The 16,874-nt window shown below is 38.3% G+C and overlaps 1 protein-coding gene across 3 annotated transcripts in view; it reads right to left on the minus strand.

The window, feature by feature from the left end:
* Positions 1-829: 829 nt before the first annotated feature.
* The window catches only part of LOC109113249 (zinc finger protein 385A-like), an 82,753-nt gene continuing 66,708 nt past the window's right edge, over positions 830-16,874 (minus strand). For all 3 annotated transcript variants that reach the window (XM_042713287.1, XM_042713288.1, XM_042713289.1), the window contains 5 exons: positions 14,945-15,116; positions 6,469-6,798; positions 2,673-2,857; positions 2,454-2,546; positions 830-2,327 (listed from right to left, as the gene is read on the minus strand). In XM_042713287.1, coding sequence (XP_042569221.1) covers positions 2,100-2,327; positions 2,454-2,546; positions 2,673-2,857; positions 6,469-6,798; positions 14,945-15,116 — 1,008 coding nt within the window. In that variant the 3' untranslated portion in view covers positions 830-2,099. The remainder of the gene's footprint in view (positions 2,328-2,453; positions 2,547-2,672; positions 2,858-6,468; positions 6,799-14,944; positions 15,117-16,874) is intronic.

Genomic DNA, 16,874 nt, shown 5'->3' on the forward strand with positions numbered 1-16,874 from the left:
GGTAACTAATGAGAAACAGAGGTAAAGTTCCATCAAAGCACAATGGTGGATGCTAACCACAGTTAGCTTGAAGTAATGGCATTATCATGACATTTCCCACACAATGCAAACAATGCCACGAACAAACAAAAAAAGTGAACTAAGCTACATACGCTATGGCTGACTACGCATTGTTTGCGCTCAGATATACCCTTTCCCCCACTCAGAGATGAGAAAAGACCCTTTAATATGAAGGGCCTGTCCCCTTGGGTGCTACTTTCTTGCTTAAAACGCCCAGCTTTTGAACTGAAAAGGCTAATTAATCTCTGTGGAAGAACATGGAGGCCTATTAGCAGCCGTACAGATCCATTTATAAATTCTCTTTTACAACAAATGACAATTGCTTATTGCATTGCAATATCCAAACAATGGTAAGACATTGTCGCACTTTGCTTATCAGTGGACCGTCACGTATCTCCATCAACACGACAGGCCCTAGTTTGATGTTTATGATTATGTGTACTTTACATCCTCCAGATATGATTTCTACAACACGTAGATCCCACCTGAGTGCAGGGTTTCAATTTCCATAGAAAAATATTCCTGTTGTTTTCTTTTGTTCAATGTTTTTCTTTTTCTTTTTTGTCAGAATTTCCCCAATATTTGTTCAACATAACAGTGTGCTATGAAAACGAACCCAAAAAATATAATAAAAGCCAACATCAAAACAATTCATTGATCATAATAAAAGAACAAAAAATAATATGCATTGCATGGCTTTAGATTCAAGACAGGAAGTTCATACCAAAAAAAAGAGATAGAACACACATTCCCTCCCTCACCTACCCCCTCAGCATCTTCTCTCTGTTCATTTTTGTAGTCTCTTGGGCGTCCGCTGGAGTGGCTGACCTGTGGTGTCAGTCCTTGCGGGATGCACGCTGTCTTGTGAGACTGAATGCGGAAGTCGGACAGAAGGGGGGCCGTATTGCTTGGGGTTGCATAATGTCCACCGAACATACAGAGACAGAATGAACAGAGGAGCCTGTATGTACTGTAAGTCCAAGAGTGTGCTTAGGTTTGTTTACTTTCTCTGAGATTCAAAGTACCCGTCCATGTCATTTCAGGATCTATCAGCAGTTACATAATCCTCTACGTACATACAGTATTTCACTTCTGAATATTTTCTAAAGTCAACCGGCTTGGATGTTCTGAACTAAACTATGCTACACAATAGAATAAATAGATGTCTACTGATTTTCTAAGATCTAAGGGGTCTGAGGTTTTTCAGTCAACCGCTCCTAGCGCTAACGGATGTAAAAGTGACACAAAGGAGTCTGATTCTGAGTAAAAAGGAATCTTGAGTATCTATTCTGAATCCCTCCGTTTCCCTAGAGAAATTCGACTGTATGAAGTCGGGCTTTTCGCCGCTGCCGCCGTCTAATCTTCGAGCCAGCATTCGGAAAGTGTTGGGCATCCTTAGACCTTCTCCACAATCCCCTGCTCTGAATCTTGAGATGGTGGAACTGCAATGGAGATTGAGGCCATTTCCTCTTGCAAAGATGCCAAAGCCAGACAGGACAAGTTGAATACAGCGAATACTTTGAGAAGCATACTGATGGTTTCTCAAGGTGCATAGGGTTAAGGGTGCATTTTCAGAACAACATTTAACTGTAGTCTTTGTGTGTTGGGTTGTGTGTTTTGGGTGTCTAGAAAGTTGCCTAACTCATTCCAGCATGTCTGGCTACCATGTGACTGCTGCTACCTCACAGTACGAGTATAAATAGAGGGAAGGTACAAGGACGTCAGATGCTCTCAGCATACAATATTGCTCTATTCCAACAATCCCTACATTTGACCATTCATAAATCACTTGATCCAAACAAACAGAGATGGAGGAGGCAGTTAAAGGAGATGGAAAGAGGGTTGGAACGCCAGTCACACCCTCCTTCATGGATGCACCCCCTTCTGCTTGATTTAATGATTGATGTTATTGTTGATGGGCCGATTTTTGTCATTGCTGTGGTGTTTCACAATTTTTTCATCTTCACAGTGTGCTTTTGGAGGTGAGGCTCCAGACTGGCTGTGATTGGCTAAGGGGGAGGGGGGAGGTGAAGGCGGAGTCAGTACGGTGAGAACAGAATAGGCCCATGTGAGGTGCGTATGGGCCCTGGAGCTGGTCTCAAGATGGCGTGGCTGAGGGGCGGACCCTGCAGGAGGTGATGATGTGGATGGTGGGTGGGGGCTGCTGCGCGGAGAGCCAGCGGATTGGAGGAGGCCGCTGCTGCCATTGCTGCAGCAATGGCCAGAGGACTCGGCAAGAGGCCGGCGCCTAACGCTTTGGTGAGATCCTGTATGAAGAGAAAAATGCCTCAACAATATCATACTGTAATCTTATATCCAGTTATCAAAGATAACTTTCAGTGTATGCAACAACATTTAAATTGTAACTAATATCGTAATTGTTTACCACTTACCGCAAGCTCAGCTCCCCTGTGCTTCTTGTGTCGGCTCAGGAGGGGGTTTGGCTTTCCTGCCACACCGTCCCGGTGCCTTCGACTTGATATGTGCTGCAAACATACCAATTTTGAAACAAATTTGATTTCATATTTTTCACCCAATAACAATATATACGTAAAAACAACATGATGAGCATTTAAAAGAAAAAAATGATGAACACCATGACCCTCGCTCACCTGTTTAAGCTGCAGTTCTGAGTTGACCCGCACGTTGCAGATCTCACAGTGGAAGGTGCGTTCCTGAGTATTGGGGTCTGTGGCCCCGCCTCCCTGCTCCCCGCTGGGCTTCGGACCCAAACGAGGGTATGCCTTAATGGGGCCCAGTCCGCTGCGGGCTTCCAGAATGGTTTTGTGTTTAGTGCCTGAGGAGTGCAGAGAAATACAAGTGTGGTTTTAAAAATGTTATTTTAAACAAAATATGTTGTATGTATGCATATACATTGCCCATCCAAAAAAAAAGTCAAACACTAATATTTTGTAAGACTGCCTTTAGCTTTGATTATGGCACGCATTCGCTGTGGCATAATTTCGATAAGCTTCTGCAATGTCACAACATTTATTCCCATCCAGAGCTGCATTAATTTTTCGGCAGGATCATTTATTGATGAAGGGAGAGTCAGCCCGCTGCACAAAGTCTTCTCCAGCACATGCCAAAGATTCTCATTGGGGTAAAGGTCTGATTCTGGACTCTATGGTGGCCAATCCGTGTGTTAAAATGATGTTGCATACTCACTGAACCACTCTTTCACAATTTGAGCCCGATGAATCCTGGCATTGTCATCTTGGAATATGGCCGTGCCATCAGGGAAGAAAAAATTAATTGATGGAATAACCTGATCATTCAGTATATTCAGGTAGTCAGCTGACCTCATTCTTTGTGCACATAACATAATCATCCATGCAGTAATTATCCAATGGGAGGATCTTAAATGTTTGCTTAGTTAAATCCAGGTGGTATTTTTTTTTTTGGACGGGCAGTGTACATACAGTACATGCATATAAACTTTGGTTCAAAAGTTTAAGGTCAGTAAGATTTTACTTAAAAAAAAAAAAAAAAAAAAAACTTTTGCTTACCAAAGCCACAAATAAAAAAAAAAAAAAAAATTAATTAATATAAAAAAAATTGGATTACATTTACTTTATATAAACTAAAAAATAAGAATATTGTATTATGATAAAAATAATTGGATTACATTTACTTTATATAAACTACAGGCAGTATTGCAATATCCGGTCATGACCACTAGAGGGCTCTTGATTCTTCCACTTTGAGTTACCCTCGAAAACAACTGCTCATGCCCGGGATGATTCTTTTTTTGTGTCAGTGTCCACATGTAGGCAGTAACACCATTCTTTTGTTGGAATGCTTTGCACTTGTGAATCATGCCCTGTTTGAATTTCATTCAGGTTACATTACTGTACAGTACAATTCATTAATCAAGTAGTATAATGCCTGGCTTTTTAAAACGTTGTTGATAAACTTCAATTTAAATTTGGCTGTCCTCATTACAACAAAGCTCATCATTTATCCGTTTCCTGTGTTTGGAGCTGTGCAACACATGGTTCTCCTTAAATGTTTCACTGTCATGTTCCTGGCCTCACAATGTCAATGAAAACACAGCTAAGATATGTACAAAAAACATGTGACGTCCACATGCTTGGGTTCATAGAACTTATGTCTTTATTTTGTTTCTAACATCGGGAATGTCGACAATTTCTCTTGCCAAACCAAAAGCAGCCTTAATTTTCTCATTTGAACAAAAGTTGACCTTAAGTTTGGATTTGAAGAGACAAAAAAATAAATAAATAAATAAAAAACAAGCACGAATGGCATTTGTACTCTTCAAAAATGCACTGTTGCGATATTTAGACTTAAAATTAGTTTCAGACGATGAGTGTTTCTAGTTTCACTGTGTAACAGTCACTTGTAAATGCCATTTGAGAAATACAAAGATAAACAAGAATTGACAGCTGTGTCTGGACATACAACTGCAGAAATAAAGTAAGTTTAAACTCTCCCAACTTATATCTGTGGTTGTCTGCACAACATATGATTAGATTTTTTTTTACTGTGCTTTAGATAATTAATTTAGGGAATGGACTGAACTGATTCCAGATAGCTTTCTTAAACACAGACTGTGATTAAAATGTGCCCCTCCATTGGCAACAATGCCCTGATATTATTCATAACATGTAATGTTTACTTTAAAACATTGCTGTGTTTCAAGAGGAACGACTTCAATGTGTCTTCCATGTATCAAAATGTGTATTTGCGCCTTTTAATTTTCAGACCACATAAACAGTTGCCAAATACTTTGTGTAAAGGCATTAATTTTGTTTGGCCTGGGGAAAACAGACCATTTAATCAACAGGCTCAACATGAGAAATTCCTAATCAGACCAAATAAACACACTTAAACTATGACTGCAGTTTCCCCAGATAAATAAAAGAGGAGATCTATAATAAATAGAGTTGTGTGTGCCTTTGCAGAAAAATCTCCTCAACATCCACCTTCATCTCTTCAAACAGGATTGTTGGTGTTGACACAAAGTAAATAATAGAGCAGAACGAGATATGCTCAGGCATTCGATATACCACAAGAAATCAAACACTTTCCGAAATACTACAAGCTGCACTGCAGTACAAAAACTGATAAACTGTTTGTTTTTGTGCACACCTTTGGTGCAAACCAAGAGGGCATGCACCACTGTAAAGTTGTTCATAAATCATGAGAGAGTGAAAGCTTCTAAAGACGCCTGTTTGAGAAGTTTAAAGGGATTTTCAGTGATGGATGTAATTGCTTGTGTTCCTCTGTGAGCTGCCTTGAGACACGCAGAGCATATTTCTGCTGCTCACAGAACAATAAATCTTGCAGACTGTTCTTAAAATAATTGTCTTATGAAGTAATATGAGCAAGTACTGAGAAAGACAACTTTTAAATTGTAACATTTGCATGTGAAAAATTAAAGTAAAAACTAAGTAAGGTTTATAAAAATCCTATTTTCTTGTTTGTCTGCAACTTATAGGAACAGCAACATCAGTAACTATGATCTAACCCGCATCTGCGCACGCCCGCACCTCATGTTTGCGACTGACTGCAAACTACGGTTCTTGTAGCCACGGTAACCACAAATTAACTATGGTTTTGTTACTTAAAATAATAATTAACAAAGAAGTACTAAGATACTCAGCCTAATATTTTTTTTGCGGTAATAAAAACAGACCTAAGTGAACAACAGTCTTTAAAATTACTTAAAAGGCATTATGTAAAAACAATGAGGCAATAATGATTGGTTAATAAACAAACAATTTACAAATGCCTGCAAAGGATGCCAAAGGCCTGGTTATTGCTGTTGTTACATTTTCATTTTTGCAACGTGGTTGTATTCCAACTGAATAATAGTTTGACTCAATAAATAAATACATTTAAAAATCACAACTTGTGTATCAGAAAGGAATCTAGGATGTGTATTGTATGAAAAATAGATCTAATAATAAAATCTCTTACTTCTGTATGTATTTCTAAATTCAGCTTATATATGTGTGTGTGTGTGTGTTAGGATAAATGTTATGATTTTTTTAAAATAATTTATAACAATGTCTTAGCTGGCAAAAAATATTTATGGTTGGTTAATTTCCTAAATGCACCTGCCATTGCCATGTTTGCATTTGCTTTATCTGTTTTTCTGTAATGAAAAGTGATTGCATCAGCATATTATTGATATGATGTTGTGTTGTGGAGTCTTAAAATGGCTTTTGAGAGTTTTAAAATAATAGCAGTACAAAGTCAAAGGTACAGACTAGTGAGTCCCTCAAATAAGAAAATACACAGGGAGCATTTCTTTTTATGGATAATCTATCCACCTCTAAGCACTCATTGGAGACTCTTTATTCCAGTGACGGATGTTTTGTGTAATCAGTCAGCACAGTAAGTTATTGAGCTTGGACGAGCTGTCGCTAAATGAATGTTCACCTTTATTGTGGGCCTCCAACTGGGAGAGTGAATTGACGGCCACTTTGCACAGTGAGCAGTACAGCAGCTTCTTGGCTTTGTCCTCTTCGGTCTCAGGGTTGCTGGGAGTGACTGATGGTGCCCCAGGGGCCCCGGTGCCAGTCTGCTCTGGGTTAGAAGAGCCACAGCAAGGAGATGAGGAGGTGGCCGGAGGTGGTTGAGGGGTAGTGGGGGTGGGCAGAAGAGGACAGGCAGAAGGACCGGGGGATTCTGGGGTAGGGGGAGCAGAAATGGCCATGGGCTCTGGGGCCACCACAGGTCCATTTAACTGTGGAGCTGACCGTGTCTCATCTGCAAAGCAAAGCAAACAACAAAATGAAATGTAAATGAGTATTAACAGAGGTTAATGGCCTCTGGTGTTTCATTTTTGAAAGTAATAAAACTGTGTTTTCCTGTAAACCTCAAACCAGGCATACAGTACTTCAAATACCTTGTCTGAGCAACCCCATCTTTTATAGACCACATAAAAACAAGTTTGCAAAATTATATGCATATGTTTGTATTTTTATGAGCTTTCATATATTGTTAAGTTTAATATGACAAGTAAAATGGAAGATGCTTAGCAATATGTAACCATACAGTTTGGAGTGTTCAGGACTCAAAATAGTAGTCTTTGTTAACAGAAACATGTTTCTGTTGACAGAGACTAAGGAGAACAAGAAAACCCATGATAACTGCCCCAGGTAAGGCTATTTTATGTACAACAAAGGACAAGAAAAAAAAAAAGATTTTGAAAAAAAGTCTCTTATGCTCACCAAGACTGCATTAATTTGATCAAAATACAGTAAAAACAGTACTATTGCGAAATATTATTTCAATTTTAAACATTTTCAGCTGCCATTTCTCCAGTCTCCAGTGTCACATCAGAATCAGAAAGAGCTTTATTGCCAAGTATGCTTGCGCATACAAGGAATTTGTTTTAGTGACATAAACTTCCAGTACACAGAGACAACACACACAGTCCAAAAAAAAAAACCTTTGCAAATAAATAAGTGTATAAACAATTGTGCTATAAATGATAATGGAATAGGATTGAGTAAGATGCAGGGATTTACTAGGATGGAGGGGTAACAAATAAATATAAGGATATTGCACATTTTTATTGCATAAGTGGGGAAAATTTAATTGTTCATGAGGTAGATTGCCTGGGGGAAGAAACTGTTCTTGTGCCTGACTGTCCTGGTATTTGCGGCTCTGAAGCGCCAGATGGTGGTTCCCTGGAATCTGAATGACTCCACTGCAGCCACAGTGCTGTTCATGATGGTGAGTGGGGGGAGTGCAGGGGGGTTTCTTCTGAAGTCCACGATGAATCTCCTAAAACTGTGGAGTAGTTTTAAGATGGATGGATGCACTTTTTTCAGCTTCAAAAATGGGCACCATTCACTGCCATTATACAGCTTTTGAAGAGCCAGGACAATTTTTAATATAATTCCAATTGGAAAGAGCAATGTCAGATATGCCTAGGATGCCCTGAGGGTGAGTAAATCAGGGGCTAATTTTCATTTTTGTGTGTACTATCCCTTTAAATTTTTCTATTCAACAGCATTTATCTGACACAGAAATCTTTTGTAACGTTATAAAACGTCTTTACTGTCACTTTCAATCAACTGAATGCATCCTTGCTAAATAAAGGTATTAATTTCTGAAAATCAAACCCATGACCCTGGCATTGCTAGAGTTAGTCTATAGAGAAAACATGTTTTGTCATTCACCCTACTTTGTTTACATACTAAAAACACCCTCAAATTGGGAGCGGGGTGTTACACAGTTCGTCTGTCATTTTCAGTTTAAAAAATGGACATCCAAAAAACATCCAGCCTACAGATTATGGCTTTGGAGAGACTAGTAAAAAGCATCTGTATGTATGTATGTATGTATCAAACGATGATGTATGTTTTTGTCATTTTACAAATATTTAACCACAACGGCTTACATAAACTCTTAGTCATTCCAATTATATGTTCCTCCCCTTAAGAAACACAGTGTTCAGGGTTTTATTCACTATGGCATCTGAAATTCAACAGCCTCTGCTGTGGTGGCATATCCTGAATGGAAGGTGGATACAACTTGGTTAGAAGAAAACAGACCCCTCGTTTGACAGGAAACAGTAATCTCTCTCTACATTGGAAGTTTCCAGGCAGATTTCCTCTGTCTCTCTCCTCTGTTTGAGGAGTAGATGAGAGTGTGCTCTATATTTCTTTGGGCTTGAGCTCATGTCTGAGCCTCATAAAGATCATCTGGATCAAAGCACAGGGTGATGACATTGCTTTTTTGGAAGATACAGGATGTTACAGCAAACTATGTGACCCTTCAAAAAAACACCAAATACTGTATAGACCAACACATCGTCCAATAGCTATTATAGCATCAGAATGGACGGACCGGACTATGTGTCTTGTACTTGGTGCAGGTTTGGTTCTGAATAGCCTAAACTTTTAACTCTGAGCTAATTTTCCCAGGGCTCTTTTCCACAACACACCCCATTCCTTTAAAGGCCCCCACCCTCCAACAAACACACACACACACACACACACACTCACACACTGTGTGGGTTTGGCTATGTGCATGTGGTTTGAGTTAGCAGATTGCAGTTCAGGGGTGGAGGAGAGTGTGTAATGGGGGATTTCAAAATTCTCCATCCTCTGGATGGTTGCCATCCACCACCATAATTGACATGCCCTCCATGTTCGCTGCAATGTGTGCCCGTCTGCCCTCCATTTATTCTTGCTCTGCATATTTGAAAGTGTGGTTACACAACATGCACTCTCAGTATGCTTAAATTAACACACGCCTTTCTTCAACTGCTGGAGGAGTTAGCTGCTGTAAATACTAGCTAGTAATGATGTAAATATTTTCAAGAAAGTTCAGAGGTCCAAAAGAACCCCCAAATATTATGCTCTGTTATTGCTTTAAACGTGAAATTGTTGCAAACTAACAGTGGGCATGAAATCATGGGCATCACTTTGTATTTAAAAAGATGTGGGGACACTGCTAGTTAAGATCACCAATGCTGCATTTATTTGATGAAAAAATACAGTAAAAACTGTAACATTGTGAAATATTATTACATTTTAAAATAACTGTTTTCTATTTTGAAATATTTTAAAATGGCAGTCATTACTCCAGTCTTCAGTGTTACAAGACCATTTAAAAATCATTCTAATATGCTGATCTGATGCTCAAGAAACATTTCTTTTTATTATCAATGTTGAAAACAGTTATACTGCTTAATATTTTTGAGATTTTTTTCATAAATTTTTTCTTTGATGAATAGAACCACATTTATTTTAAATACAAATCTTTTCTAACATTATAAATGTGTATCAAGTGAATTTATTCTTGCTATATATATATAAATAAATGTGTGTGTGTGTGTGTGTGTGTGTGTGTGTGTGTGTGTGTGTGTGTGTGTGTACAAAATCAAGGACTGTAGCCACCATTCGGGTCCCTAAGGTCCGGACCTCGGTATTTTTCCAGTAACAAAAGTTGTAAAATAATTACTTTATATTAATTATTATTCTGCTTTGGTGCAGCAAAGATAAAAAGCCAAGATAACAGATCTTCTCATCTGTGATGCCTTAGCGGTCTTACAGCACTCATCAATGTCAAAGTCTTTGTGATGGTGGCCAATCAAATCAAAGTAGGCGGGTTTAATATTTGCATTCACTTACACAGGCAACAATGAAAAGACTGTTTATCAGTTAAAGCTCAGCTTTGAGAAAGAGAGATGGTGATGGAAATGAGAGAAGACGTGCAGGTCTACTGCCCACTGTGCCCAGGATGGGATTAGCATTATTACAATCATGGTATTCCTAATTACCACAGAGATTTATGATCTTTGTTAATTGCAGTGAAAACTGTAGGCTCAATTTAACAACACCACAAACACTATATATATTTTGTCATAATACTATTATTATTAACTACTAAGAATAAATATATTTTTGTAAATACAACAATTGGAAAAAGCTCCCTCTGTATTAGTTTAAAGTGGTTGGTAATAAATTGGCCATTACAGAAAGCTTAAATGATGCCTGTGTGTTCAGTAGAATTATGATAGCTTAGTTACAGACTCCATATACAGAACATGAACCCACAAGAACAATCTCTCAGTTTCCAGACAGTAAACTAAATCCGCTATTAAAGCTGCTCCGGTTTCACAGCCGCTGTAGTGGAGAAGATGGTGTGTGACGTGGTGAAGCAGGGGTCTCGTTATGACCCGTACAGGAGGATCAGATGTTCTAGGGGTCAGGTAGAAGAGAGGCCAGCCTTTACCCCAATCCTACCCTGCCCATCATCAATGATTAATGATCCCTGAAACAAGATGCCTCATTGAGCTTTGGGACTTATTAATTATGGAGTCGGGAGCATTCATTTGCCTTGCTCAGATTGCTGTTTCCCAGATGCATCTTCCATCCATTACAGCAGGCCTGTTTACCAAATGATCTTCGTCATTTTTATAGAGTCTGCATGTTAGAGTGGTGATTCTGCCACTGTAGCTGAATAGAGCAGTGCTGTTGGAGATGGAAAAAGATCGAGCTGGAAATTTATTGGCACTTCAAGCTTTTGCTGTGAAATATGGAGACCTAGACGAGTGTCGTGCAGCCTTCTGTCTCTATACAATCTCCAGATGTGTAGAAGACTGCTGGAGATGTATGGCTTCATTAAACAGAGTGACTGTGCAGAAGTGGATCTTAGGGACAAACAAAGTGCTATAGTGGTACAATGCCAAACCTCCTGTGCATCCTGCCAAGTCTCCATGATATTACAGGCCCTGTTACATTCAAACCTTATAACAAATCCTCACTGGGATAAAAGTCTTCCTACAACAGGAAATGTAAAAAAAAAAAAAAAAAAAGTTAAAAATAAAAAATAAGCAAACATCATAATTAGACAAACCACGGCTGAAATTCCTTGTAAAAGAGCTAAGAATGCATCACAAACTATATTGGTTGGGTATTGATTTTCAGCTGGAATTTCAGCTTAAATGGATAGTTCACCTAAACAATTTTTTCATAAAATTCAACAAGTCTGTATTTATTTGATCAGAAATACAGTAATATTGTGATTTTTTTTTCTATTTTAATGTTCATAAAGGCTTTACTGTAACTTTTGACCAATGCATCCAGGATGAATAAATTTTTAATTTCTAAAAAAAAAAATTTCTGACCCCAAAATTGACCAGCTGTGTATAAAGTATATATAGTGGGGGGAGAACTATCACTTTAAATTATCACTGGTTCAGAAGATAGTCAAGGAAACATGCAGAAGGCAACTGAAACTCTATAACCACTGTAAAGGTGACTTCACAGGCCTGGGTATTGTCTTTCCACCACTGAGAAGATGCTGGCTCTAGTGATGCGTGAAACAAAATCATCAATAAATTACATCTCCGGCAGCTGAGGTCCAACACAGCCTAGTGTTTCTCATGAAGCGTGGGAATTCTCCTTTTGAGCTTTCACATAAACACACACACACACACACACACACACACACACACACACACACACACACACACACACACACACACACACACACACACACACACAGAGCAGCCAGCAAGATGTGTAGACGTGAGATAAAGTGATTAGGCCCAAGCACAAAGCCCTGATGCATCCCCAATATCTAGTCGCATGCTTTTAAACTCACTCTGACTGCAGTGGGAGCAAAAAGAAAAACTTTTGTAAAATTACTTTACACTGTACAATCTCACACAGACACACACACACACACACACACACACACATATACTTCTCCACACACTATAACTGCAATATCCGGATGGAACTGCAGCTGTCAGTACTCTAGGGGTTGGCAGCTCAATGAACACTCTGTTGTGAAACTAGTATTATGTGAAGGCACCAAAACAAAGCAATTGTTGGGATATACAAACAAGCAAGCCACTGGCCTGCTAAGGTTCGGGTTTATGGGTGTGAGCTTTGGATGGAAAACAACATTCTTTCATATGTATCTGGTTTCACATTTAGATCATGGCCGGTTTGTTTTGGCTCTCTCCCGCTGGAATTCTTATAGGCCTGAGGACTATAGACCATTTTCTCTGGACAGGCAAATCCCTCAGTGAGAGACATTGCTATACTGTCCTCCTCCATTCTCAATGACAGAGACGATAAGCAGGACATTGGGGAGGTGGAAAAAGGCAATTATTCTGTATATGATACTGTATGTTTTTTTTTTTGAAACTTAAAAAATGAAGACAACAGTTTGCGTGTCTTTTTTGGAGTTGAACTAATTTGTGACCCTGGACCACAAAACTAGTCTTAAGTGTCAATTGTTCGAAATTGAGATTTATACATAATCTGAGAGCTTTCCATTGATGTATGGTTTGTTAGGATAGGACAATATTTGTCCAAGATACAACTATTTGAAAATCTGGAATCTGAGGGTGCAAAAAAATCTAAATACTGAAAAAATCACCTTTAAAATTGTCCAAATGAAGTTCTAAGCAATGCATATTACTAATCAAAAATTAAGTTTTGATATATTTACGGTAGGAAATTTACAAAACATCATCATGGAACATGATCTTTACTTAATATCCTAATGATTTTTGGCATAAAAGAAAAAAACGATAATTTTGACTCATACAGACTTATGGAGGGGATTACATTTTAAAGGTTAAAGAACAGATTTTATTTTATTTTTTTTAAATAGAAACCTTTACCATACAGGTAATTGTTAAAATAATGGCAGATATTTAGCCATGGAAACTTGCCATTTTAAGTTGAGTCAAGACATTTAAATGAGACAATAAATGTGACCCTGGACCACAAAAGTCCAGGGGTACAATTGTAGCAATAGCCAAAAAATATATATATATATATATATATCTGCTCTTTTGAACTTTCTAGTTATCAGAATTCTGGAAAATGTATCATGGTTTCCACAAAAATATTAAGAAGCACAGTTTTCAACATATAATAATAAGAAATGTTTCAGCATATTAGAATGATTTCTGAATGATCATGTGACACTGAAGACTGGAATAATGGCAGCTGAAAATACAACTTTGCCATGACAGGAATAAAATCTATTACAGGAGTAAAATCTATTACAATAAAAAACCTTCTTTTAAACTGTAGTAATATTTCTGTTGCTGTAGTTTTTGATCAAATACAATTCATCACACACTCATGAGACAAACAAGGCTCATAAAATACCTTAAAATGACATTCACAGACCACAAGACTGTGACTAGGGTAACAACCAACTAGCTGATCATTTTGAGTAAAACACATCCTGATGTCAGAAGACTGTAAGTTAGTAAACCTTATACAAAATCAACAACAGTGTAAATTATCCACAAACACACACACACACACAGACAGACCTATGGAGGGGATAACATTTTAAAGGTGCCGACTTACAGGTAACTTTAAATAAGAGCTAAAAACTTTAAAGAGGCATCGAATCCATGGTCCTTCTGATGATTTCTTTTGGCGTTCAAGAATGTAGTTTAAAAACTGCAATTCAAACATGCGTTTTAAAGCTTCTCATAAAACATCTACCAGTGTGGTAGATGTTTTTTTTAATTATTATTATTATTTCTGACAGTTTGATCCAGATTGACGCTGGCAATAACTGCCGCATGTAAAGAGATCGGGGAAAGAAGACCAGCAAAGAACAGGCACAAGAGGGAGTCACCCACCCTCTGGCAGTTTATAAGCTCTGTGCCCCCATTTCATCTCACCATCATTATGATCTGCCAATGTTTAATCACTTCTCATTAAAGCAAGATCAGCTGTGATGTTTCCCTTCTGCCCTCTTAGCTAATCCTCAGACCTAAACTTTTTTATATCCAGGCTCTGTCTCACCAGCTCTCACTCACTGCTCATCCTCTGACCACCTTATCCCAAAGTTTATTCTGATACAGAGACAAATGGGCTTCTAATACCTAATAGCCTTGCACACAGCTCCACAAATACATCAGCTAGGCCTTCTTAATAAAGCAGTGACGGTCAAAGTCATGCCACTTTAGTAAAATAAGGCTCTGAATGTTTGAGACCTTCATCCAGACTTCCCCAAAATGTTTCAACAAAGATAAACAAGTAATGCATAATTTTATATTTCATACACTGGCAATTTTAAAACTTATGCTGGGACTGAGGGATGTTGTTTTTGGCTCTTTCTGTTATTGTATGGTTGGGGCTGTTATTGCCCTGCGACAGACCCCAGACCTTCAGCATTGGAAATATTCAATTGGCTGCTCCTTAAAGAGTGAGGTCGGATCACACACTTGGAGAAGATTGAATATTTGTGTCATCTTTATATCCCAGTTTTGACTCGAATGTTGAAGCAGAATAGAAGCAGAATAATTTATCTTCTGTAGAAACACATTTTCTTCTCAAATGTTCAGTGTGAGTGAGCATAGAAGAACAGATGTAGATGTTTTACAGTCACATTATTCTCGAGCTCTTACCTGTTTTGCTGGGGTCGGTATCAGAGATGGCCGGTAAGGGTCCAGTAGGTGAGGGTGACGAGACGGGACCGGGAGGAGGTTTGTCACTCTCTTGTGGGCGGCTCTTGGAGGTCTCAATGCCTTTGATTCTCCTAGCATGACGGTTCCCCTTGTAGTGGGCTTCTGCCTGACTCTGAAATGAACACATAGACTACATTCTATAAGCGCATTTTTCAAAATCCACAAGAGATTACACACAAACAGACAGAGTTACAAAGTTTTTAAAGCTCAAGACAAAGGCCATATTTGACATCTGGTACTGGATGTCCTGTCCAGGAATCATAAAATGGGCTTTTACCTACATGCTTGTCCAAGGACACTGATGCCACATGGCATCTATTTCCTGTGACTGTGATACTATGTTAATGTGCCTGCTTTTATTTGTGCAAAAGCAAAGAAAATAAATAAATAAAACAAGTTATTTAATTTGTATATAAAATAGTTGACAAAATATAAATGTAGTTATTATTATAGTTATATTATTATATATGAATATATTATTATAGTAATATTATTATATATGTATATATTATATTATTATAGATGTAATGATTATTGTTGTTGTTATTTATAATACTTTTATGTATAATTTAAGTTATTTCAACATTATTTTAATACAATTTTATTATGATCATTTTACATAATGTACAGTTTCATTATTATTAGTATGTACAATTTTAAGTTACTATAATAGTAAGTTATAAACTTTTTAAATAATAATAATTTATACTTATTATTATTATTATTATTATAAATTACATAACATTTTTATAACATCAGACATGACAATGAATATGAGGTCTTTTTCCATGAGTTTACTATTAACACTGTCAAGAAGAAGAGACACAACTGAAAATGTGTCCATTGGTAAGTGAAAGGATATAATTAGTCAAATCAGTGGTCAGTGTATAAACAGCACCAAAACCAACGGAAACAGCTGACCACTGTGAAAGCTCTAATCTGCACAAAAAATTTCACTTCTCTGATGTGGCACAATGTAGTCCAGTCATCGATCATACTGACTTGACCTCTAGCAGGAACACACAAAGAGATATTTCCAGACACATTCACACAGGAGCTGTCGCCTGTAGTCTGCATCCTTGTTACAGGACAACATGTATCTGATGTGCCTCCCAGCTGCATACTTCAAACAGATCACCAGAGCGGCGGGCTCCCAAAACAGCAATGGCTTCAGAATGCATCCCATCAAGACAAACTATGATGATTATTAAGTGGCTGGATTATCTGTTGTGTGAAACCGAGAATGAGTTGACAACAGTTGCTGCAGTCACTGGGAGCAGGACCAAGAGACTCATACCAGAGTGTCATCCAGGGCTCAGACACATTCAACATTAGAAAAGGCATGGAACCCCCGCAGAGACTCATGGGAACAGAAAAGAGATTAAGACAGCTAGGATAGGCCCTCAGAGACAGTTAGGGTACACTTGCAGTGAGGGAATGGCATTAAGTTGGCCCTTCCTGTCTGTTGTGGCAGGCTATGGGCTGTAATTGGTGATGACAGAGCCTTACAGTATATAGCTGGTGGTCTGTAATCGAAGCCTTCAGGGGTTTGAAAGAGCTGCCTGTCTAAAGCACACAGGAAACTGAGGAGGATGTGGGAAGGAAGCACTTAAAGAGCACAGATCCCTGGGATTAAGGAGGATAGAGGTGAAGATAGCAATGTGGCTCTGGCAGAAACCAACAGCAAGCTCAGTGGATGTGGGGCTAAAGCACAGGTGGAGACAGAGATCACACAGACGAAAATGAATGTAAAACAACATATATGAGTTTAGAAATGTAAAATGGATCAGACTTGAAGAAAAAAAAAATCCACATCAACATCCAAGAACAAAGGAGAAACAAAGTTCATGCCATTGCCACGTGCAAGCAA

This window comes from Cyprinus carpio, chromosome A23 (assembly GCF_018340385.1).
Source record: "Cyprinus carpio isolate SPL01 chromosome A23, ASM1834038v1, whole genome shotgun sequence".
Lineage (NCBI taxonomy): Eukaryota > Metazoa > Chordata > Actinopteri > Cypriniformes > Cyprinidae > Cyprinus > Cyprinus carpio.